Here is a 27741-nt window from a genome sequence, read left to right as displayed (position 1 = left end):
AACTTATTCAACACATTATTGAATTATTGCACATGCATATTATTATTTTTATCCTTGGGGCATGACATGCAGTTTTACACCATTAAAAAGTTGGGTTTCTAGTTTCAGAAATGCTCATTAGTGCTGTATGTTTTGATACTTGAATCGGAGCATTAAAAAATAGAGCTGGAGTTGTTTTTGTTTTTGAAACAGTAGGAATTGACTTCACCAAGACCTACTTTACACACTTCTCCCCATCCTCTTCTTTCATAAAAGACAAATACAAATGTTGTTTATGAAAATATTTCAAACGAAAAGCTATCCTTTTCAGTTTACACATTATCAGGACCATAAGGCTTCTTCCAGTGACCAAACTGACTTCTTTCGCAGTGACAGGTCCATGGTTTCATTCTTAATTTGGCATTCTGTGCATGCTCTGTAACATACACACACACATGCATTATTTTGATGCACCATCAAACACAGCAGATGGTACTCTTTAACATTTCAAGAGTATTCTGCACACAATTGTGCCATGGGTAGGGTTACGGCAAGTGATACATTATTTAAAATCACGTGTTTACATTCATATACATTATATAATAAATGTGATATTAAGAAGGTAGACAAAGGAAAATCCACCAAAGGTTACAATGCACAGTTCGAATTGCAGCGCACTAACTTTGCCCCTTCACATTTCATAGCTTCGTATAGCTAATATATTCATATGGCATTTATCACATGCTATTAATAACATTTTACAGTGTTAGCTTTACACTCAACATGATGATGAATGCCATCTCAGTATATCAGTGCTTCTCTCAGTCTTATTTTCCATGCATGGCCTCCTCACAAACTAAATATTATATATATATTTCAATTCAGGCACCCCAGGGAACTCTAGCTTTGACCCTATGCAAATATGCCAATGCACTCTCTGCCACCTGATATTTATTTTCATTTCAGGATATAAAACATTGAAAACCCTTAAACAGTTTGCTCAGCAAAGATTATTTGCCTATTGTAGGGTGTAACAATGATACGGAAGGCCAAGGCTGTATTGGCACAAATATTTAGATAGCTGAAACCCAAAGTAATAATATAATTTGCAGAAGGTCTGAGGTAGCTGAGGGTAAGAGATCCAATAATGTGGATCCAGGGAGTCTGCCATAGTGGCCAGTGTCCCCATCAGGTTTATTTGTGGTCCCCTCTCCCAGCCCAGAGAAGTACCCCGTCCTGATATTATTCCGGCACATTCTTATCTCCCTCAGTACAGTCCTACACAGCACGGCTTAGCATCCCACAATACATGTCACCTTGCATCTGCCACACTGCCTCAGAACAGCTGACACGTGCATCCTTACTGTCATGCGTACAGGAAGAAAAAAAGATAAACCAAATAATAAAAATGCCTCTCTCAATAATGCTAAATAATACAATAATACAAATGCCTCTCCGGAAGACAGAACAACAGCTGTCATTTCCCCCCCCCCCCCCGTGATCCAGTCAGCACCGGCACAAAGAACCAGAACGAAACAAAAAGAAGTACATAATTGAGAACGTCTTTGTTTCATGGTGAAAACACTTCCGACAGTTGAAGGAAGAGAAGGACACGCTTGGCTTGGCTCGATTGTGTGGCGCTGTTGCACAAGCTCACACAATGTCCGCACAAAAGAGCCCAGGAGCTATGGATAAGATCTGGCTTTATCTTGTGCAGAGCACTCCTTCACAGGCAAAAAAGGATTTCTCTGGCTACAGCAGAGGATCGGCAGAGTGAGTCTCACCATGAAGCCATATCACTTCCTCAGGCTGTGTTTCTAAAATAATTTATGTATTTAGTTCTGATTGAGATGCTTATTAGTCTATGTGCTTTTGCCTGAAGCATCGAATGGTCACAAGGATGCATGAATCAAGAAATATATTTATTGCACGAGAAGACATGTATTTTTTTTTTTATGAAAGTCTTAAAGGCATTTGGCGTATAAGATTCTTTTGAATTGTAAGAATGTTGCACAGAATTTGCCTACAGGAGAAGGATTCCAGTCATCTACTGTTTACTCTCAATGCTTAATGATGCTATTTATGTTTAACTAATTGATTCATGCATCGCTAGTCTGTAAAGAGGCTTTTTTTTAAATGAAGAATTGCAACATCTTTTACAAAGAATAACACACTAGTTCAAAACAATCATAATGCATGACAAAAATAATTATGCCTGACAATATAATATCGTCAAATTGATTATTCCATTCATCAGAAGATATCTTGAAAAAGTAAAATGTTGTTGGAGTCAAGGAAACTTGCTGAAGTTGATTTCATTAGCTAGGGGGATTATTTATACTCCAAGTCCTTATTCTGCTGATTATTTGAAGAGCTATAAAAAGCTTACAACCAGTCGTGACCAGAATGATAGCTAAAGGACTTGGACATTTTTTTGAAAAATGTGAAGAGCAAAATTATTATACAGCTGCTACAAGCAAAAGTGCAGTGATGCCCTTTTTTAATTGTGCAATTAGCTAAAACACGCAAGAAAACAACGATCAGTCCTTTAGCTAAATAAGATTTATATAAATTCAGGATTTTATTTTGTAATCAAAGTCAACATGTCAACATTTTAACAAGTATAGTATATATTCGCCAGTTTTTTAATCCGTTTTGTGGGTTGTCCTTGATGCTCCCTGTTAACCAGAATAGTTTTCAATATTACTATGAATTGATCTTAGCATAAATAATTTGAAGGCAGCAAGCATAGTATCTTAAGGGGATTGCCTATTTACAATAATTACTTGTTCGGCTCGGCACAGAAATGAACCATTATGAATTATCTGGGTTATCTCTATATTTACATTTACAAAAGCTGAAATGAGATTACAATGAAATATTTTTTTTGGGGGGGAAAAAACCCAGTCGTACTAGGCTTTCTAACTTTTTAAATTGTTGAATTTGATACACAGAGGCACAGTGCTGCATGCTGTTTTTGTCAAAAGAATACTCACATTTCCCTCTGCTTCAGTGCAAAAAAACTCATATCACTGTCATCTTTCATTTCCACAGTGACTTAATGGTGTCATCTCTTGAAATACCATTCACTACAATGGCCTGCCTTGTAATTCTACAAGAGATATGAATGATGTACCTCAACAGTTTCAGGTGTGTGTGTGTGTGTGTGTAAGTGTTGCAGTAAATGCAGTAAATGTTGGGTTCTCGGTTGTCAGCCAAAGCATGAAAAGAAAGAGTCGTAAGGGAAAGTACAGGGGCACAGAACAGAGGATCGTGTGACACCCAAAAAATAATCATTCCTTACCAAATGAAACCCACTACCCTTGTTATGAATACAAAAATGTGATTTTTATGCTGGACCAACTGTCACAGTACTTTGAAAATCTCAGATTTTTGAGTGCTCACCCTAGACTACGGTTGCTGTTCCTAACACACGAAAAAAAAGGCTATTTATTTGCATGCACTTGCACACACTCTTACTTAATTAACTAAATTAGTTCTAAATGAAGTACCATACATCGTGAAACATTCAATGTAATTAGCTCTTCAACAGACAATAAAGGCTGATGATGCTCCTTAACTTCCCTCGCTAACCTCCCTAGCTACAGGCATTCTCAGTCAAATGTGGTTAATTACCTAAATCTCGCATGAGACAACTCAAATCCTGAATGAAAAAAACTACTAACATCCCTAACAATAAAACAAAATGAACAATAGTTATTCACAGTTGTGTATAATTGCCAATATCAATAAAATATATTTACAGTGCAGTCCATAAGTACTTGGACAATGACACATTTTGTGTCAAGTTTGGGCCTTGGGAAGTAAAACAATGACAATGAAGTGCAGATTCATAGCTTTGATATTATGGTTTTTGAGTTGATTCTAGGAGAGACATCTGCATTTTGAGTCTGTCGTTGTTGTCTCACAACATGGCCATCATTAAGCAGGAAAATCAGAATAAATCAGTCAGATACATAGCCAAAAATGAGCTGAAGAGTGCTGCAGTAGTGTACTTGCCTGGCAGAGCATCACCAGGGTAGACACCCAGCATCTGGTGATGTTGATGGCTCATAGACTTCAGGCAGTCATTGATTGCAAAGGATTTGCTACTAAATATGGAATATGATTATTTCAGTTTCTGTTAATTTGTCCGATTACTTTTGGTCCCCTACAATTTTTACTGTATAAAACATAATTCCTACACAGTTGACCCAATATGGATGCAAAACATTTGCATTTATAGTGTTAGAGCAATTTTGATATTAAAGTCCAGATGCTTTATGATGTCAGCTCTGAGATTTCTAGTGTTAACCAGCAGGTGATTATGACAGCAGCCATGTTGGTGTAACGGGTGAGAGGTGGGATTTGAATTCCAGCCTCTCACTCGTCCAAATATTTGTTGAACAAATGCGTTAACAGTCACCTAAAGACAAACTCGCCTCTAGCCAAGGGCAACGACGTTCTTTGAATTGGAGGGTTATGCCATCAGGGAGTGTTGTCACGGCAACCTGCTACGAGCCTTTACTTTCACTGCACTTCACCGTGCTAACTAGTGAACTTTGCTGAGCTAACCCTGCTACATTGACAAGGTAGATAGCTAACATTAGCCAACTTTCAAGCAAACAAAAACTTAAAAGTAATTTGTACATTGGGGAACAACACAAAGACAAACTCTTTGCTAAATAAACTCATGCTTGCAGTATAAGGACAGTGTGAATTGAAGTAATTGACCCAAATACTGCACACAATTTAACTACATTTCAAGTGACTAAAAACCCTACATCCACTTTTGACATGGAACTAAAATTGGTAATACTGCAAAATAATTTCCCACACCTGCATTTCTGTCTCGACTCCACTACATAAATACACCAAACTGACCATCGGCTAACAACAGCTTTGGCAGGGTACAGTCTGCTGAATTTGGCCCCTGCAGAATGTGTCGGGAGCTCATTGGAATCAAATTCAAATTAATTGGGACTTTATTGACAGCCCTTCAAGACAACGAGGGTGCAGTTTTTTACATGGGAGAAGGGGTGTGATGTGAAAGTAGAAGACTTGGTATTAGTTATTACACGCAACTAATCTCTGGCTCATGCTCAACGTATCCTCAGCTAGATGTTGTGTCTTACATAAAAAAAAGGTTTTTTTTCTCTTTTAAACAAAGAGACCATGTACCTCAAATATTTGCATTACTCTGGATACATTCCATAGATTATATCATGGTAAAACAGCATATTTCTTGGGCAGAGTAAGTAGAGCCCAACTTCATGGTAGTATCTTTTATTTAGCTACATAGAGAGGCTGTTTAGCATGTTCACACCAGCACACTAGACATAAGTGGATCCCGCACAGCTCCATCACTGAATGGCATGTCGCCAGGAATGAACACTGCAGCAGTGACTCCCAGGATTCCGCTGTATGAATATGAATGACTCCAGAATGGAGGAGTTTAGTGACCTTATTAATGTTTAACAACTCAAAGGGGCTGTGGAACCAGTCGCTTGACAAATTTGAAGCACGTTGCAACTCCAGATAAGACTCAGGGATCTGCTGGGATGCAACATGGCTAACTGTGGAAATGCTAAAATGTTTTCGTGCCAAGCTGGAAGAAAAATCTGTGCGCCAATTTTGCTTCCGAGCCGGTTCACCTGGGGCAGGACCGCAGAAAATCAGATCGATTACCATACGGCCTTAGGTTCACCATCAAAGGGCAGTGCCTTCTGTTGTAATGCTTTTGCCATTTAATTTCTCTCTCAAGGGGTTTGAGGTTAATGTGACGTAAGCCAAGGGGAACTTGAAATGCGACCTCTGGTTATTTTTGTGTTTTGATCTCTTAACTGTAAAAAAGAGGGCGTGAACTGGGCCTTTGATGGGCAAGCAGCGGGAAGGCTAAAATATGCAGGGTAGTCATGCACTCAAACATGCCATCTGCTACATAATTAACATAATAATATAATCATATAGCATAAAACAGTGTCCTAAAACTAGAACCTTTAACAAAAGCGCATCATCAAAAACTAGTCAAACGAAATAACCATATAACATAAAAAAACATGATCAACTGAAACAAGGGCGAACAATAAAATAACACAAATGAACATTAAAACCATATTCTAAAATTCCAGCCAAAAAAAGCGAAAGGACCCCTTGGCATCACTCGCACATGCACCCAGATGAAGCGGGAAGGGGGAAGACGTGGCGCTTACGTTCTGCTTGCCCACAATGTTGTCGAAGGGTAACTCGGGGCTCCAGGAGCCCTCGGTGAAGGTGGCACTGCTGCTACGCCGGTCGGCAGAGCTCACAGACTCCTTCATGATGTCCTCAGGCAGGGAGAGCAGGCTCTCGTCTGGCTGCTTGATCAGATAGGTCTCAATATTGTGCCGGCGCAGGAAGTCGTTGCGCTCCTTCCCGTGACCCTCCTCTACCTCGTAGTCCCCATTGAGGCAGTCGAGGGCCGCTTTGGAGATGTGGATCCTCCTAGGGGTCGAAGAAGAACGAAATATGATGGCAAAAGAATGCAAAATAATGCAAAATAATGCACCTTATTTTGTTGCCAGGAAGCCTACACGCGCTTCACAAGTGCTGAACCCTCCGGTGGGTTGTTCTGGAAGGCGAAGCCAATAAACCACACAGCAAGCTAGAGGGAGAATTTCTGGCAAAGCTAGTGGCAATTTGGGGCAAAGCATGCTTATAAATCATACATGATGGCAGTGCTAATTGCTTATGACAAAGCCAGCTCTTACCATCCAATGAATGGGAGACCTTCATTGAATTTTAGATCTGAATATATTCTCTCAGACTGCTGGAGGTCTCCCAGAACTCTTAGCCATCTGTCAGGAGGCTTTAAGTTCATTTAATTTCATGTAGACCAGAAGCCTTCACTGTCTAAATGTGTATTGAATGCTTTCATGAATTACCCTGCAAACTACAATAAATATTGCTTCAGCTAAAAACTGTTCTGACAATAATTGATATAATTGATAAAGCGGTAATGGTTATTACTGGAATGGTTGAATCATCATTGCATTCTAAAGCAGGGCACCATTTCCGGGAAAACATTAAATACTTTTCCAGTCAGTGTCCCCAGAATGAACGTCAAATGGCTTAGTCAAACTTATGACCTACATAATGCAGACCACTGCAGATGAAGAGATACTGTGTGCCTGTCATGCTGGGCAGTAGTCAGTTCAAGGGCAATGCAGAATAATTGCCTTGTTAAGTTTAGAGATCGACCCAGCCTCATCTGTAATATCTAAATTGTTTCCAAGCACTCTAACAATGTGCTATTAACTCAGATGGATTGGCAACTCATTACAATGAGGTACTGATTAAATCCATTGGATTTCCTTTGGGGTCAATATTCTGATAAAAGCTTGATTAACTTTAATCAGGCCCTTCAATTTTAATATGCAAATAGTCCAATCAAGCGTAGGGTACTTCATATCGGGAACCTTATGTAATCACTGCACATAATACAATTTAATTTAGGTCATGCATACTTTTCAATAATGTTGAATGATATTTTAAAACCTTCCAGAGAAGAAAATCTTGATTAATCATGGATATATACTTTACCACACAAATCTAAGTCTATTGTAATTCACAACATGCAATATATTTATTTTAATTAATTGAAGTCAGGGAGGCATTCTAAATGGGATTTGAAGGAGAGCATGAATCTTTTAAATGCATCTTTCATTTATTCATATATATATATATATTAATAATAATTATTCTTTTCTTATACTATGAGATCCATAAATCTTGGTACAAATACATTTTTGGTGCAGCAGTCAGCAATTTTAGAAATAACAATCCACAATCCACAATATAAAGTGCATACATTTAGCTTATTCCATTTCACCATGCAAGAACTGCAAACTTTCTATACATAGTCCCCCAATTTGAGGGTGCCATAACATTGGGCATAAATGGCTTTTGATTAGTCAGGTATGGTAGTATGTTCAATCATTTCCTTGGGTAAAGGAGAGTGTTCAGTGTGTAGCATGGATTTGAGGCTTTTGATTGTCTTTGTGGCTGTTGTTGCTATTTGTTGGGTTTGTTGGGTTTGTTTATTGTTTGTCATTGCAGGGTTGTGCCAATGACAGTTAAAGAAGCCATTATCAGAAAATTAACAGGAGCTTCAGTTAATGTTGACATCCACCATCAGAATTGGGAAAAAATGTGATCAAAGTGACTTTGACCGTGGAATCCAGTGAGCAGCAGTCCTGCAGACAGAAACGCCTTGTTAATGAGAGACGTCAGAGGAGAATGGCCAGACTGGTCACAGCTGACAGGAAGGTGACAGTAAAGCAAAAATAACCTCACATTGGTATGCAGAAGAGCATCTCTGAACACATAACTCTAAGTGGATAGGCTACAGGAGTAGAAGTCTAAAAAATAAGTCTAATAAAGACCTAATAAAGTGCTCACTGAGTGTAGTTTACATTCATACAGCAAGGTAGTGAAGCAATTCAGGTTAAGTAGCTAATGGGTACAATTACAAATGACAATTCCTGCCTGGGAATTGAACCTGTGATATTTAGGTCACAAGCACAGTTCCCTGCCTGGCCACTCACCCTGGAATTCCACCTGACTCCAGCTTATTGGCGATGTCCACGTCCCACGACCAGACGTCAAACTGCCACTTCCTCAGCCCCAGCACACCACAGAGCACAGAGCCAGAATGGATCCCAATCCTCATGTCGATGTCGTGCTTCGTGCGAGACCTCACATACCTGCCCCGACAGCAGATCAGAAAAAGCACTGAGGCCTGGATTTAATCCCCATCACATCCTCAGCCTGTGCTGGTTACACGGACTACTGACTTCCACAAAGCAGGACATTTTAATAATAATTGCATTATATACACATACAGTGCATACAGTACAGTACATACATGTACATACTGAACACGGCACTATACATACACAGTATATGCATTTGTGCGTTTGAGTGTGTGGGTATGGTTATGCACCTACTGGATGTTGCATTATACATTGCATTTATGAAAACAGTTATATCTCATTTTTCTTTTTAAAAATGTAAATTATATTCAGTACATAATAATATATAATTATATTCAATAAATAATAATATATGCTGCTACTATAAGTAAAAGTATAACTGGGTTTTCCATATTCTCTCTGTATTTGTGACATGAAAATGTGACACTCCACTTTTTCTTGATTCATTTGACATAATGTCAATAAAATCCTCCTATTATAATTTGCATAAAGAAGAGTTTGAGGTCTTTTGTAATTCTCTGGGCTTTTAGAATTCAGTCTGCCAAGCTATCAAATGCGAAAATGTGCAAATTTCTGCCATAGATAATAGTCCAGTGGAGGCGTGATCGACAGCATTATGGCTTCTGTCAAGATTTCAAATGTCACGTGTTTCTAAGATGGGTGCCATTGTCCACTTCAGGATATCAGAGACCTTGGATATAACCACTAAATGGCCAGTCAGAAAGCATTGTCCTGGCTGCTATTGGCCTTTGTCGCCTCTAATGGGCTATTTTTGCATCATTCTAACTGACACAGGCCGATAATGTACATTCATGAAGGTTACGTGTGTGGTGATGTGTGTTTTGCCACATTCCAAAAGTCAATGCTGGGTTAACAGCATAGCCAGTATTCCTTTATTGGGCAGAGAGTATGTCTATTTGTATCAAGGGACATAATATAATATATTCTGTTTTCATAATGTTCATGATGTAGAACCGCGAATATTCCACATTTTGAAACGATTTTATACGGTTCTCACTCTGAAAAATATACGGTTCTCAGTATAAAAATTGCCAATCAATGATTTCTCCAATATCTTTGTTTATTAAGCATCAACATTGGCTATAATAGAATAAAATGACAAAATATAAAACAAACACATAACTAACTTCACAATGTAGAATAGATTAAAGATTGTGTTTGTATCCAATATCATCATTGTATTGAATTACATTACTTTGTGTGAACTTTTAAAGCTATTAAGACTGGTAGGTCTACCACCTGCCATGTTAGTCCTTAACCCAACCACGGAATTAAATCTAACACTTAACTCCTGGTATTTACCGTCAAATTGCTAGTGAACGGAATGTTGAAGGGTTGAATGTTGTTTGTATTAAAAAAATCTTAATCTAGCTCTGGTAATATTTTCAGAATTGAGCCAAATACTAAGACCACCAGTTATTTCCCCACTCTATTAAAATGTAAATTATCAAAGGTGTGAACCATCGCAGCAAAGAACCATGGGTCAAGCAGCTACAGCATCTCCTCCAACAACGTAACTCCTTAAAATTCTGCACTGTGATACTTGCCCCTTCAGACATAACCTTAGATGCATGCACCGTCACACTGGTTTCTATGGGGAATTGCACAAATTGATTAGTGGTTAAGCCTCTGATGAACAGTCACACATTTGCCCGATGAACCTTTTCTAATTGTCAGATTTACTCTTGGTTTGGAGGCGTCACAGCATACAATCCCCCCCTCTGTGGTCAATGTGTACACAGGTGTCAGTCACAGCTGTACTGATCACTAATATAGCCTTCCTCTTGAGGAAACTAACAGCAGTACACTGGATATAGCGAGTGAAAGCACCAGAAAAAACATGCAGACTCTATACGGTACAACTCCTTGAAGACTTACAGTAGCATACATTAACATCAATGACAAGGAGGATTATCCTTTTTTAAGTCAAATGTGGTGGTAATTATTGTCTTCTGTTTCTGCCTGATATGTAGCGTGTGCAGACTCTGTCATGGCACTGACGCGCAGAAGGCTTCTGTCATGAGAACCGAAGATGCGCTGGAAAGGGAGAGGTTCCCCAGCGGCTCCAGCCCGCCGCGGGGTTGACGTGTGTGTCACGGCTGTGCGACGGTGGCCCGTGTACCTGATGGTTTTGATCATGCTCAGTCCCATCTCCACACAGCAGTGCGCATGGTCCTGCCGAGGCTCCGGCAACCCGGACACGCAGTAGTAGCAGTCGCCCAGGATCTTAATTCTCAAGCAGTGGTGCTCCTGTGGAGGTGGGGTGTCTGGATCAGTCTCGCAAACGGAGAGCCTGCCCTCACGCTATTACTGACTGATGTCGTCCTGACCAATGCCACGGCCTTAACACCACGCTGTTTTCGAGATGGTCCAAGATATTTATATGATTCTATTTAAATACCGTTTCACTCCCCATTGAGTAGAGCTGCAGAGGGCTCCATGTATTTGCACTGGACCATTGCTGTAGATGCCTACTCTTTAACCTTGGTTGCTCTTTTTAAGAGGATGTAAGTTGATAGCCAAAAGTGTGTATGCTTACTTAATGGTATGTGGTATACACAATATGATCATCTAGCCCTGACTGGCGACATGCTACAGTTATTACATGCTACAGATATTACATCTAATACATATCCTATGAAGAGTAACCAAGGACATGTATTGGGCAAAGCAAGTAAACGATATCAAACTACATGTATTAATTGCCATCTCAGTTATTTACAACGATTTAATGGTGTGCTGTTCACACCCCACTGCTTATTATTGGTGCTGCCTTTTACACAAGAAAGATTAAAGAACAAAAATAGCTTTGATGTAGAAACACAAACAGACGTTCCTTTCAAACAAACCCTTCATTTCAGGGACTATGAACGGCAAATATTAATTGCACAGATGCCCAAGATATTTATTTTTCAATAATGATTGATTAACAGAAGATGAATTTAGGACCCTTATTTTTCGATTCATGTCTTGCATTCAATTAAAAATAGAGGGAAAAAGTGATACGTTGAATTTTCCTCTCTACGCGATATTCAAAAATGCACTTTAAAGCAGTCATGGCTATTCGTCAGCGTTATTATTATTTTGGCTGAGTTATCATTGTAGCTTTATAATGAACTGTGCACAGTCCATTAGACAGTTACTAAAATAAAGGCTTGGTTTATTGTGAACTGGACAGTTTAAGATTCATGGGAATGGAAGAATGGAGGTCATTATGAAATACCTGCAGGGAATTCATTTAGGTAATGAAGTTATCCTGCATTCAGATTTTTACAGTTCATTATATATTTGAAAGCCCAGTACACCAACAACTATGAAATTCTTAACTTTCAAAACCATTAAGCTTTCTGGTTTGCCATATTGCATTCCTAAATAAAAATAAAAAGGTAAAAAGAAACGGTATGTTACTATCATTGAATTCAGCCATAGTAATGACATACATTTTTTCAACAATGAATATTATTTTACTTAATTAAATGTATTAAATTCTAAATAGTATTTAATTATACAGGATTCTGGTCATGATGAGTTCTCTATGCAATTGCAAAGTTCCATAAAGGGATCACCATTATACAAAAAAAAAATCATCATCAAACTTTCTAAAATCCAGGTGTACTTTTTCAAAGTTTTAGCAAAGTACAACTCCAGGTCAACTTACATGTGCAAGGCGGTCAAAGCGGGCGAACAGCTCGTTGAGCATTCTCACCAGTTCTTGTGCGGACAAGGTTGTGGAGAGATTGGTGAAACCCTTCACGTCTGCAAAAAGAATGCTGAATAAAATATGGAAATTCAACATTAATATTTCATTCTGCTAAATCATCTCAGCTACAGTGCAGACATAAAAAAACAATTTAAATATAAAAATGAATTCACGTTATCAAAGTTGGCACCTACAGGCATGTGTGGAATAAGAAATACTCTGCATTAGCAGATCAGTATTTCAATCCTATCATGCCTGGCCATAAACATCTCTAAATTCAGCAGGAGTAACTGGTTGCTGCCAAGTCAGGGTTTAGACAGGGAAAATAATCTACAGAAAAGAAAATGCAGATCACATTGAAATAAGAGACAGCATGATAAAAATATTGGCAGCCGGTTGACTGACTGATCAAAAGATTTTCAATGTAATATCAAAGAGGAGGGCATGAATGTCAAATCATGGCAGCACATGAGAGAAGAATAATCCATCAGAAGCATGTCAGACTTTAAACAGACAACACTCTTCTTGATGAAGAAGGAAAAATACATTTTTTGGATGGATAGAGAGGTGTGAGACTACCAAAAACACTCATCATAAAAGGTCTACAAGAACATTTCCATATTCAACTCCACATCTACAAAAATAAGATGAGAGGTTTAAAATTTGTTGTCAATCTGTTTATGCCACAATCCAGTTTAGTATAGGGTTGTGGAGTACAGATATGGTACCACCACAAGGTGAACTTGCCTTGAGTTTGTTAGCTACATGTATGCATGTTTGCCAGGAAATTACATACATGAAAGCCACACTGGAACCCTCATTTATGCGTACTACAGGAATTAACCTTTATGCAGCAACAATAATCTGTAGGATGGAATCATTGCTATTGAAATGCTCCCTGCAGGCAATAAAGCACTCAATTTCTAATAGTTTCCAGCTCAAACAAAACATTAAATATTCATGCAATGCAGAATCTGTTAATGTCATGAAAAAAATATTTTTCCATCTCTTTTCAGCATTATGAATGGACTGATTAAAGGCATTTTCCTTCATTTCCTATGCTTACAAATTGCAATAATATGCCTGACCTTTCAAACAATCACTCTTGAAAACTTCTCAGCCTTATTTCACCCTAGTATAACAAATAATTTGACAGTTGGAAGACCATTCATTTAATGTCCTCACAAATATTTTATATTGAATACTCACAGTGAGAATAATGACTAGCTCAAATGACTATTGCATAAAAATGTTCATAACTTCTTTAGATATATTTTGATACACACACACACACACACAAATATGCACATGTACACCCACCGTGTGTGGAGTAAATAGTTGTTCACACATTGGCACTTTTATAGGACTAGTACATAATTGTTGTTGAGATATTGACACTTTTATAGGACTAGCAGATTATCCAGCAATTTTTATTATCCAATACATTTTTCTGTGATACAATCCGAGGCCATAGTATCATTCGACATGTTCCATTAGCTCAAGATTGAAGGCAAGCACAAACAAAAAATGTCCAAACTTGTTCAAATTATCTACAAGAAGGCATAATGAGGTTCAATGTTTCATTGGAGAATAAGTCTCGTACATCATATAAGTGATGATGTTAGTGATGAGACAACCTTACCTGACATTCTCATAGCGGTGGATGTAGATCTTATGGAACTGGTGCTGGAGGTGTTCGTCTTCCACGTTCGTCATGTCATTAATCATTTCCAGCACCACAAACCGAGGTAAAACGGACAGTACCAGCCTTTCCTGGATACGGGCAAGGGGAGAAAGGCGGGTGGGGGCGAGAGGGAGAATAGATTCCTGTTGGACCCAGTGCGAACAGAAGTCTTTTCCAACACGGATCACCTGGAGTAATTTGTTTAAATCTTGTCAAGCATGGTATTTCACCTATTGTGACCTGGGTATTGACGTACAGTATACAATCATCTGCATGTAGAAAACATTATTTTTTATGTTTTAGTAGATTTTTTCATTTAAAGTCTGAGGGCCTTTTCTCAGCAAAACTTGAACCAGTTTATTCTTGCCTTAAATTACCAATGTAAGGTAGCGTTACTTTTGTAATCATTTACACAATTTAATTTCAGCTACAGCCAAACCGTTTTGTCAGTAAATAGAAAAAATGCCTCAGTTTATGAGACCCCTGTGGGGTAACCAGATTAGAGTTGTGAATTGGAACTTGGATTAGAGTTGTGAATTGATTATCATGCCCTTAACATACACACAGGAGTTGTCATAGCCTTTCCAAGAGATTTACCTGATATAAATGAGATAACAAGATTATTATCTCCACAAATCCCTGTATAAATGCTTCTCCTGGAATTTCTATGTTATATTGGGTCTATTCACATGCAGCAAATACAATTTAAAGGTACATTTCACAACATCTGAAATTGTATCTCATTCAACAGTTGTCTCACAAAGATCAGAAGAGATACACATAAGGTATCCCATTTGACAGTTTTTTTAGAAAGATCAAAATCACATCACAAAATACACTGAACCACTTTAATAGCTGATCATGTTTAATCAGCAAAATAAATAAATGTAATTAAAATAAAAATATTCACAGTAACTATCATTTCTTTCATGTCCACTCCAACCAGATTTGTTTAACCATCAGCCTGTGAATGGGGAAGCAGTTTAACCCCTTAAGTCCTCTTTAACCCCTTAAAAAATATTTCCCCTTTCTTTGGAATTTTCAATCACTATGGTAACAGGATATACCATTTGAAAGCAATAAAGCTTGTGGTTCTATCTGCATAACCTATTTTAACATGTCATTTCTTTAGCAACAACAGTTCAAGATATGGGCGGTAAACAAAAATGTGGGGGGACCTCACCTTCTCTGAATTTTGGAAATCCACATACTACATGAAATAAGGTAATGTCAGTGTCCTTTTCAAGGGTCGAGTGGACCAAATGCATAATAGTTTCTCATTCTAAAAATGTTCTAACTCTGAGAAACATTGATAGATTGTCCATTGTTTACTTAGAATTTATCTGGAGGAATTATCATTGTTGTCTGTTTTGCCATTGTATACTTCTACAAAAGTACTTGTACATAGATGCAAAATGCTCATTTTCTGGTGATATTGTCCTTAAATTTGAAATAGGATTTGTCGAGTGTTGTGGCATAGCTCAATTTTGTCTCTAAGCACACCAGCCACAGCTACACTAATCTGTATCCTGTCAAAAACAGAAAATCCAATCAGTGAGAAAAAAAAGCTTCCACTTTCAATGTGTTTCATTTTATTTTGAGTATGTCATTTTCAAGCTTGTATCAAGAAAAGGGGTGATACTTAAGGGGTTAACCATTCCAGATAATATTTGCAACAAGAAAAAAACAAGAACAAAAATATCCAGACTGAAAAGGCCTAGTATTTGCCAGGACTGTCACAGTAATGGCTTCACACAGCCTCCTCTCAATAATCCCACTCTACGTGAAACAGCGCTGAAGTGTTTCATAAGAGCTCTACCCCATAGAGAGCACCAAAGTGAGAGACTGTGTGTGAGAGAGGGACAGAGAAAGAGAGAGAACAAACTAAAGCCTTTCCCGGCGTCCCCTGCTTGAGAATTCCCAGGTGGTATTATAATGCTTCGCCCCTCATGCACCCTCATGGCGTGAGTAGAAAATATCAGAATTAAGATTCTAATCGAGTGAGGACCTTACCACCGCCGTGCTAATTATGTCTGCCTCCTCAATATCCAGTCATGAAAATGAAAACCTCTTTATGTTCCCAAACCTGTTAAGACCTCAATCTGCAAGTTGAACAGGACTCAAATTTGTGTGTCTGTCTGCTTGGATATTTGCAGTTGTAGATACATACGTAGCTATTGGTATATATGTATCTATCTATGTATGTGTGTATCTACAGTATGTACGTATGTAGCTGCCTGCATGTAAGCACATTGAGTTTCATTGTGTTTGACTTGTGCTATATACTGTAAGTAATAAAAAAAAGAATCTGACTTGATTCATGAACGTACCTTATGGTTTAATCTGGCTCAAATCCAGACTGGGCCGGTGCAAGCCTTTACAGGGAGTCTTGCAGAATAATGGCAAATGCTTACAAAGGCAACATTTTCAACAGCAGGCTATTCTTTACCTCATGACTCAATAGTAACTCTTCTGGTTAATTCAGGCGATCGGGTGATCTGACAAGATGACCTGTGCCTGTGCCTGTTCTAGCTTTGTTGGTGGACTCAGGAAGAAAAATATGTGTCGGTTTCAGAGAACAATGGTGAAATTGCCCTCAAGATTTGACAGGGATCAAACAGGCCTTCACTTGTGATTGGATATGCCAGATTTGGGAGTATAAATTTGGGGATACAATGAGCATGATGGTGGTGCACAGAGCAAGCCTTTACTGTGAGATCTTCAGATTACTACTTTATTTGGGCACAGCTGGAAAAAATGCTGAAATATTTATTTTCATGCTTCCGTCCTGAAGCCAGATTAGCTTGACATTGGCATTGCAATTTCCTACTCAAGTGTTTTAACTTGATGATATCTGCCATGGCTTTGGGGTCAATGTCATCGGGAAATGGACAGATTGGCTGAAAGTGGATACGCCCCTGGAGAACGAGCAATCAACTAGCTGAGTGTTAAAATGGGTTTATGGATGCAGGTTAAATCAAATCTCAGCACTCTGACCTTCACCATGATGTCACTGTCTGTATTCCAACACATAAAATCTGGCTGAGTCCTTGTCTTCAGCTACCATATACAGGTCTGTCAGCCCCAATCAAGCACAGACTTAAATATGGACATATTCTAAGCAGGGGTTTGAATCCCACAGTCTACAATTTAGCACAATACAGCACAGACATCAATGTGCATGTAGTCTGAACAGGTTCAAAAACCAAACCCTGAAACTGATATCTGGCATCCATATGCACAGGGTCTGAGCAGTGGAACAAATCACACTTTGTGAATATGCAGCCAAGGTGACAAGAACCACAATTCCGTCACAGTGCCAAAAGACATCAATACATCACACTGTCCTTAACAGATGAAGGGCGTTCTGCTGCCCAGCAAGGATATTGAGCGTGTGTGCAACGATTCCTAATGACTTCAGCATTTTTCTTGCCATTTCCAATGTACATTTGTTCACATTGCTGCTGCTTTACCTTTGATGCTGTGCTTAACATGAAATAAACGGCGTTGGCAAGTGGGATGTATCCATTACATAATCCACAGGCGAGAGCTACTAATGCCATTACCGTAATGCAATCCCATAAACGAGCTTGGGCTGCACCTGCGCCCTTGTTTGCGCTTGCCTGCAGTCATTTGAACTCCCAACCTTTCGATGCCTTAAACTCGGTTTAATCAACAACCTGACGGTAACATCAAGCTGTGAGCTTCCATTCGGGAAAAAGGGCATGTGTAGCCAAAAGCAACACAGAAAAGAATTTGGCAGAAGGGTAGACTGGCAGATCAAATTTGTTTTAAAGCTACGTCAGTCTCCCTTGTGCTTGCTCTGCCTCAAAGCTTCACACGGTTCGGTGGAGATTTTTCTGGACCAATGGTGGGAAAGGCCAATGACTGGACAGAGTCTAATGTCATGCGCTGCAAGGTTGTTACACTGTTTGCTTTCCTCAGTCTTGCATCTGATAAGGAGGGAGAGATCATTCACCCATATTATCTTCAGTGCCTTCCGGTGGTTGAGTGAGCACCACTCCATTAAAATACCCCAACCAACACACACACACCACACACCCTACCTCTGCATTTAAAGTGCGGCTATATTCAGGAAATACTCAACCTTAAAAGCTTTCCACCAGTGCCTCTCCCTGACACAGAACGGATACACTCCAACGAGCAAACACTGGCATGTGTCTCTACATTGACAGCAGCAAGACTTTCAGGCCCAGGATGAAAAGTGAAAAGAGTGGGGTGCAAAGATTTGGGTACCCCTGGTTTACGTGCCTGTTACAATGAATCTGTGTGTGATTGAACGCAAACCTGAACTCCATGAGTTAAACATGAGACCTTTCTGCAAATTTGAAAGCAAGATTGCTTTTCATTTTCATTGATGATTACCAAGGCCCATACCTAGATTATTTACTCGGGCTGAAGTTTTAATTCTGAAGGAACTCCTTGCTTGCTGCAGAATCCAACTACAGTGGTTGTTCTGTCTAGTGGTAACAACCATGGGTTCCTCTAAACAGTTGCCAAAGGATATCAGAATGAAGATGGTTCATTTCCACCAAGAAGGAGAAGGCTAAAAACATTTCAAACTACCGATTTCCACTGTCAAAAACATTATTAGAAAATGGAAGATAAATGGAACAGTTGAAGTCAAGGCAAGGTCTGGAAGACTGTGAAAGCTTTCAAAAAGAATGACCTGAGACCTGGTGCTTTGGACTGACAAAACCGAAATTGAACTTTTTGGCCACCACCAAAGAAGGTATGTTTGGAGAGAAGAACACCTTGCCAACTGTTAAGCATGGAGGTGGATCCATTTTGCTTTGGGGTTGTGTGGCAGCTGGGGGCACAGGAAATATTGTGTGAGTGCAAGAAAGAATGGATTCCACCCAATATCAAGAAATTTTAGAGGCTAATGTTTGATTGTCAGTCCAGACATTGAAGTTGAAAAGAAGTTGGGTATTCCATCAAGACAATGATCCAAAGCATACCTCAAAATCAACCGATGAAGTACCTCCAGGAAAGACGGATTAAGGTTTTGGAATGGTCACCACGGCCCCCAGACTTGAATATTATTGAAACATGGTGTACATGCAAGGAGGCCAAAGAACATTTTTGAGCTAGAGATGTCAGGAAGAATGGGGAACAATTCCAAAATTAAGAATTTGGCCTTTTTACTTTGTTTTACTATTTTGAAACTGTAAAAAATGTAAAGAAAAAGTAATCTTGCTTTAAAATTTTAAGACCTGTGTCATGTTTAACTTTGTACCATTTAAAAGTCAGGTTAAATTCTGTTCACTTAGATATTAATTGTAAAAGTATTTTTGACCTGGAGTGCACATATTTTTGCACACTACTGTATGTTCTTAGTACCATACATAAAAAGGCACCGTCAGAAGCCATTGCGGAGGGAACTGTTGTCACACAAGGGCAAATCAATGGCAAATTATGATTTGACCATGCTCTGATAAGCTGTCAATGAAAGAAATATATACATGGGAACTTCCTTTTTCACATGAATATTTCTGAGAACACAATTCTACTCTGTCAATCCAGACAGATGAAAATAATCACTTATGAGACCTAGCACTCTGCAGTCCTTCCTAGCTGAGCCAAATATTTTCTGTCACCACTCTCTGTATGAATATTCATGAGTGAGGAGAATGTATTTTGATAGGTTGTTAAAACAATGATGATGTAGAGTGGTCTCACCTGTCTCTGGTTCTCCGTCTCCAGCCGGAGTCTGGCCTCGATGCACCTCCTGGTCTCCAGGAAGGCCTGCCGCTGGGCCCTATCTGACAGGTAGCTGATGAACATGCCTGCTATGTTCATGCACATGAACAACACCGCCTGGGCCACCAACTGAGGGAACAGAGCAGAGTGACAGGGTTGGCCGTGGAACACAAACAGTCACCACTCATCAACACACACTGCAATACGCACCCTCCTGGACCCATCACCTCAGTTTCCTGTCACAAATAGCAAGACAATAATTCTTGCTTGTGGCAGGAAAGGTCGGGTTCAATTCCTGGCAGATTTTTCAGATCTTTTTCAGTTTTCACCTGCTGTTGTACAAGTACAGTACATTCAAATGTTAAAGACCATGCAGTCTTCACAGTCTTAAGGTTAAGAAAAGTTATTTTGGATTGTTACAGGCAGAACTTACCAGAATTTACTTGTAAAGAAAATAAATAACACTGTAACTTTCTGTTGAACAGAATGGGATCAATATTTTATCTAGCTGTTGGAGCAATGTATCTGCTATATTGACATATTGATAGGTGGTAATTCATTGGATTTGGAGTCACGGTGGATCTAACATCCCTCTGTGTATGCATGCCATAGAACACCTTATAGTAGGAAAACTTGATAAATGATATCAAGTGAGAAATGATAAAACAAAACAATAAGTAGTACAAATACTTTATAAAAGGAGATGTGATTGAAATGTTAAAGCATTGTGATACTTTATTTTATTTTTAGCGGTCCCCTTCTGGGACCATGTAGTTCTAGTTGCCAGGCACAGAAAGGCTCCAATAGACCAACACACATGGCTCAAATATATTCACAGAAAATCACAGAAATATCACATAATATCTCTTTCATTGAGATATTTCACTTTCTGCAGTGACCAATACCTTAATTGGGTTTCCTAATTAAAGCATTGGTCATGCGTTTGGCCTAATTAAGGTATATGTTCCTAATTTAGGAACATATTTATGGCCCCTATGGGTTGCTCCAGTCATTATAGTATGCTGCCATTATGGACGGTTTGCAACATCTTGCAAGGATGAAGAAGCTTTTCCTTGCCGCTGTTGTCCTAGGCTTGCTCTTGTGGGGCGTTTCAGGGTTGTGACAAAGGTGTGTGAAATGTGCAATATATTTTGATTTGATGGACAATGTTTACATCAAATCCCCCCAGAGCAGTTCCCCCCAGAAGTACCCATGAAAAAAACATGGCCACAGTAAACCAATGAGTGGCAGTGGCTTTTTTTGAAAAAAAAAAGCTTATTAAACAGAAGTGGTTTGATATAATATGATGTAACTTTTGATATAAACTCACAGGCACACAAATGCTGCAACTCTGCTGTATGAGCCCAGTCGAAACACTTGATAATGCTATAGTCAAAAATGAGTTCTTGCAAAAATATGTATTGCAGAACAATACAGCACTGACACCAGCTAACTACCTAAATCTTGCCATTTGGACCACGATTCTATTAGCTGATGATTGTATTTTGAAATATTTATAACTGTGAGGTGTGACAGGGGTAAAGGTAATATGTATTCATAAGCTAATATTCATTTATGAAATGTACATAACAGCTCAAGAGAATGGAATTAACAGCCGAGTGGCTTGAGGACAGCTGAGCAGCTGAGACAACATTGTGGGAAGGGGAGAGGTGTATTTTGGGATCTTGTCTCATCCATGCAATAGTACAGCCTAACCTCCTGAGGCCAAAGCTGGTGCTCAACCTTTCGCAAACAGAAATAGAGGTGCAGTGAACAGACACAGCAAAACAAACTGCTCAGTGAAAGCATCCGTTTGAGAGGAACTGACAGAATGAAGGGAAGAAGAGAGAACCTGTCTTCCCTTTCCAATGAATGCAGTCAGGTCACCTTGTTTGGAACAATGCTATTTTATCGCATGTCAAATGAAAAGGCTAACATTTAGTTTTTTATAATTGAAACTGCTGTTCATCTATTTTAAAATCCTACAATCACACTCTTAATCACAGTGTTTTTTGATTCCCTACAAATAGAACCATCAAAGCATTCACATCAATGCCGACAAATACAATCTCTAAACATTCAATTTTGCGGCCACTTAACTTATTAACTTATAATGAAGTGGCTGTCATGTTGTGGGTCTAATGGCTTTAAACATATTGATAAAATAATCATGTGCTGTAAATACTGTCATGAACATTAAACATTAAATCTAGCTCTATGTCAAACAGAGAACTCTCAGCAACAATTCAAAACTCCAGCCAGAACTATGAAATTATCTGACCATTTTGATTTGTTTTCAATTGTCATTTGGTAGATAAGAACGTCTCTCTCGCGATTAGCAATTTCAAACAAACTAATTTCCTTTAATAGATGACGTCAAAGATAAAAAGTAAATGCCAAAAACAAATATTATTTCATTTGCTCCATTTTGGCAAATATGTTCCACTGTTGGGAAAACAAAAAGGATCACTAACTGAAAAAGGAAAATAAATAACCAAGACAACAGGTGTCTGGTAAAATATATTTTGTTCTTGCAAATCCCATTAGCTGAATTGCCATGCACCAGATTTTGGCATACCAATCAGGTGACATTTTGCCAAGACAGATCCAGTAGTACCACTCTAGTTGAGTCTAGAGTATATAGACTATCACCATGTGTAGCTCATATGTGTCTTGGCATAGAGTCAATGTATGTGCATCTGGAATTCTAAGGCAGGAATTCATTGCTAGTCTTTAATGAGAATGTTAGTTGATGGATGTGGAAAACATCATCTGAGCCATCATTCTCATTAATGCATGTTTGGATTCAGATTTTGTGACTGAGATGGCTATAGAGGTCATCAGTGTAATGTTCCTCCAGCCACTATCCAGTCAACTACTCAGTTAATGGAGGCAGTGACATTTTGAAAGACACAACATTCTGTCTGAATAAAACTGAGTCATACTTAATATAAGATGGAGATGATCACTCAGTACCACTGAGTATCAATTGATCTCAATGTTGCCTTCAAAGGGTAGTGAATGCATTCACATCATGAAGGGAAAATATGCCCCACACCATTACAGGACCTACAGAAGACCAAATTGTTGTGGTTGTTTGTTTTGTTAATGAACTGTAAATCAATGCCTTTAGTGTGTAATACATGGTACAGTATGCATTATGAATTAGCTAATAATTACGAAGGGGGGGGGGGGGTGTACTGGGAGGTGTACTGGGAAGGGGGAAGATGGAAACAGGGACTGATGAAATTACATGCAACCGTTATCAGTTCTGTACAATTACTCCTTGCTTTGTACATCCTGAGACCTTGAACAGCTACAAAGGGTAAATGCACTCCCTTGGCAGCCTTGGAAATGAAGCAAGACAAGCCCAGACAAGTGTCTCGACACCTGCTCCTTCACGCCTCACTAATGCATCTCTGCTAGGCCCTGGCAACACTTAAAATGGAACAAACCAGCAATTAGCAACTTGCACTCCATGTCAACCCACATTATACACTGGGAGTTTAAAGGGACAGTTTACTTCCTGAAGAATTTCACTTTTAGTGTATGTTTTTTGATTGAATATGTTCACGGAATTCTGGTATATAGACTATCATGGGATTGTAGTAAATAAATAAATAAATAAATAAATAAAGAAATATTATAAACTATGTGAGCAACTTGTTTTTTGGAAGTAAAGCTTGAAACAGTAAAACGGATATTAAGTTTTTACTAGCTATCTTGCTAACTTAGCTGTATTTTATTATTATTTTACTGCTATTTTAGCTGTAGTGAGGACTCAGTGCACAAGCTAATTTGTGAGCAAATAGCAAGCAGTAGGTTATACTTAAAACTAGTGTGGCTCAGTAAAGGTTGAGAGATAGTAGCTTGGTAGCAAACAAGCTAACATTAATGAGTACTAGGCCTATGGTGAAGATTCTCAGTGACCATGACTGTTGCCAGATTAGGTAATTGCCGGTTTGGAATTCTGAAGCATGCATGCATAGTTAAGTCAATGAATACTTTATTTAAAAGCTTTTGTTTTAAAATAATACTGCTTGACAACAGATGCAGTAGAACTAGGGAAGTCGCAACATTTGGCATGTCTCATTTCCCAGGTCCCCGAATGCTAATGTAGAAAAATAAAGATCAGAGAGAACAGTAGTTGGCTCTGCCTTCAGCGGGCCTACTAATGAATGATGAATGAAGGACTTAGATGGACTGAATGGTTATTGTCATCAAACATTCCTATGTTTTCTTATGCTCCTGAATTGGCTAATTGCTTTACAATGCTCTTAGCACACAAATAAGGAAGCCAGGTTGCAGAGGAAGAAGAAGAATAAATAACTCCACACAAGAGAGCAACACAACAGTTGCCAGGCTCTGAAGTTGGCTTCCTTACTCTCAGAGGGCACGGAAAGCCTGTCGTTACAAGCCTGTTTACAAGACAGCCACTCACTTCAGTGCACGGCCTACCAGAAGAGACCACAGATAGCCACTCTGACAATGTAATACATTTACAAGAATTCTTGGCTTTTGCGAGAGATTAGGACCGTTTTTATAATGGAGGGCTTTTCGTCCTTGTGCATTGGCTGTCCGCAAAAAGGGGAAAAACAGGACTGAAATGGGACAAGGTGGCACATGAGAGCGTTGTTATTTGATAAACAGGACTGAAATAGATGTAGCCCGCTGGCGTATTGTTATTGTCAGCGTCTCTCCGGGAACACCCTCACATATTTAATTTGTCACTGATCCCCAGCATGATTAAAGGCAGAGTGTACGCACAATGAAAATATGAACATGGAGGCAATTAGGTGGGCCATGTTATTTTGGAAGGAAGAGCAGCAGAGTGACAGTGACCACCCATGCACTTATCAGCAACAATCCTGACAAGAATCGTGTTGGCTTACTAATAGATGATGTTGATTGTAAAAGCGTACATTAATGCTAAAATGGGATGCTTTAAATCAAAATGGCTAATGGCAAATGTTTTTTGGCAGTCTTTCCAAACAGGTTTTTGAAAGGGACAAAACATTCACTTCATAGTTACAGGCAAATACCTGGCCTTTTTTGCTTTTCCAATGAAAGATTTGATGGGTGCAATAAGGATCATAATTTTTCCCCCATTTACCTCCTGTTTCTCCTCTGTAATGTCAGTGCATTGCATGGCACACCTAGCTGCTGTCTTATTCATTGTGTGGTGTATATTCATTATCCAGTCAATCTGCATGTTAATTATTAAGTGCTTCCATTGTCATTTCAATCATATCTCCACCTCTAAGGAACAACGCACCCAATCTAAGGGCATCAATATTTCAGCAACATCATTGACTTCATGTTCCCTACACAACAATGACAGCACAGTCTTCATTGTCTAAAGATTTATGGCGTGGTTCTCTCAAGCTTTAATTTACCAAGGGAACAAACAACGAGTGCGACTGACATTCGTCAAAAACAAATCTCTGAACCACACTCAGCATGTTGCTAAAAATACAACTGCACAAAGTTCCAAAGTGACTTATTCATTTTTATTTCAATTTCTGTTAATTATTTGAGATTGCACCATTGAGATGCTATAAGTCTTGTGCTGAATGCTATCTATTGATAGTAAAATATTTCTGTGATTAATTCGGCAAGGCCAGCGATTTTTCAAGAATCTGTTAATTGGTTCAACAATGAATCTATTCATCCATATAGATTTATAAGCTACAAGAACAACAGAGTTATTTGGACTGTATACGAATGGAACATGGACTCCATGTTCATAGTCTATCTTGTAAGGACAATCATAGGAAGTGATATGCCTCAGTCACAAACACTGGTAGAACAATGATTCACAGAGAGAACCACTATAGTTTATTTTGAAGAGTTCACTTCTGAAATGTGAGATTATCACCATTTACTCTGACTAATGGATATTGACGATGGCTTGAGGGACCTAATTACACTGTCACGCCGCTGTTCTTTTCTGGGCCATAAATAACAACATGTTGTGTGGGGCAGCAATGAATACATTTATAATTGATAAACCGCTCTCCTTGAGTACGCGATAGATTCCGAGTAAAGATAAACAGCCCTTAAAGGATAAATATATGCAGTGCAAAAACCGCAGACGATGCGCATTTCCTTATCACTCACAACGAATACACTGGGAAAAAGGCACTCCCTTTCCCTGCCCTGCCTGATCTTTCCACCTCCGCATCCTTTCATCTGTCTTCCATTGTGATCTTGGGTAACATGGATTAACACCAGTCACACAAAAAAGACAACAGTAATTGTAATCGATTTAGGAATTGATCACGGCGCTCTCCTCTAGGCAAAGACTACTTCTGACATTCGGTGGTGTCTGGATGTGAAATCCATTATTGCATGAGTCTTGCCTCAGGGGTCCGCTTATCCTGTGGGTATCATTGATTGTGGAGACAATGATGGCCTTAACCTTAGAGAAATAAAGGCCAGATGAACCGAGGGGGACATGGGGCCATTAATGTCAGAGCAGGGATCTGGAATCAGTCTGGAACATGCAGTGTATTCCTGCTCTAGGCTACGTTCAGCCTTGAATTTGACTGGGACACTGAACAGATTCCTTCACCACCAGGCAACACGCTCACTCTAGATGCACTATTGAATTCGCCGATGTAAAGGGGCCCACTGTATTAATTTGTATACAATAATGTTTACTCATACTATACCGTTGAATATAAAGGATTCTTGGATGAGACCGAAAAGCAGAAGTGCTTTGGAAGTATGAATACTTTGAAATATATCCGTCAGATGCACTGAATTTGCCCAGGTGGGAGCTGTGTTGTGAAGGATTCTGTTTGACATTTCCTGCAAAGAAACTCAGCCAGTCGTAACGATCGCTTGCGGAAAATAATCCTAGGAATATCAGGTGTGCTAACTGGTTTGGATGATTGCCTACACCTACCTTTTGGAGGCAATGAAGCGCCCACTACCTCTCTCTGGACCTAATCATCTTACGGTGTTGTGTAACCCACTGGTTGTAAACCTATACTCTTGATCCATATGACGGGCTAGACTCCCTCTGTCTGGTCAAGCTGTGATCTTTCCCTTGAGTCAGAGGATCGAGGCCTTCAGGGATTTATGAGCATTCCCTTTGACACTGCAGTCTGCTGGTTTCCTCTCCGTACCACCTCCTCACTCCCTCAGGAGGTCTGTGTGCACTGACGTACGAAGCACGCTATCGGAGTGAAAGCAATCAACCTACTACATACCTGGAAAGGTGGAATAGGCTATTGCGCAGTTAAATAACTTATAAAGGATAACTGTGAATGAAATGGTGACAAGGAAGCACCACAGTACGCATTCATTGGACAATACTTCAAGTGGTCTCATTTTAGAAAAGCTTTGTTCAAATGAAGCCTGCTCTTTTGAATTTACCGTGCATGGTCAGGTCAACATTTAGCACCACTGAAGTAAATCTTCCATTGTTGGTTATTTTCCCAATATTGATCTGGAATTCTCAGCATTCCCAGCAGAGAAACCAAACAGTAGTGTTATAAACGAAAATAGATATGTGCACACAGCTCACGTGTTTCTCTCACAATCAACACTATGGAAAGCGTGCTTTAAACAGGGCGTAATCACGTTAAAAACTGGCCCGTGGGAGAGGGTCCAGTGATGCAGCGGTGAAAGGGGTACCTTGTCTCAACAAGGACTCCCAGCTTAAACAAGAGAATACTTCCGGCCCATGTAAATGAATTAGGGGTCATCATGTACTTTATACATTAAAGGGTCTGGTCCTGTTGTCCCACTGACTGAAGCATTAATTATATAACACAGATATATCAAGTAACAAGTAACAAACTAATACCAGAAAATACTAGACACTTAGTACAATGCCTACAATGGCATGTAGCTAACAGCAGTAAACTAGA

The 27741-nt window shown here is 39.2% G+C and overlaps 1 protein-coding gene across 1 annotated transcript in view; it reads right to left on the bottom strand.

Annotated features, from left to right (window-relative positions):
• adcy8 (adenylate cyclase 8 (brain)) overlaps positions 1-27741 on the bottom strand; it is a 60460-nt gene that overhangs the window by 21187 nt on the left and 11532 nt on the right. The window contains exons 2-7 of the mRNA XM_061255966.1: positions 19841-19990; positions 14096-14226; positions 12412-12523; positions 10876-11003; positions 8565-8723; positions 6192-6462 (exon numbers count right to left, since the gene is read on the bottom strand). Of these exons, the coding sequence (XP_061111950.1) occupies positions 6192-6462; positions 8565-8723; positions 10876-11003; positions 12412-12523; positions 14096-14226; positions 19841-19990 (951 nt within the window). The remainder of the gene's footprint in view (positions 1-6191; positions 6463-8564; positions 8724-10875; positions 11004-12411; positions 12524-14095; positions 14227-19840; positions 19991-27741) is intronic.

This window comes from Conger conger, chromosome 9 (assembly GCF_963514075.1).
Source record: "Conger conger chromosome 9, fConCon1.1, whole genome shotgun sequence".
In the NCBI taxonomy this organism is placed as follows: domain Eukaryota; kingdom Metazoa; phylum Chordata; class Actinopteri; order Anguilliformes; family Congridae; genus Conger; species Conger conger.
The sequence above is the reverse complement of the archived record's forward strand: the minus strand, read 5'-3'. Positions and strand labels throughout refer to the sequence as shown.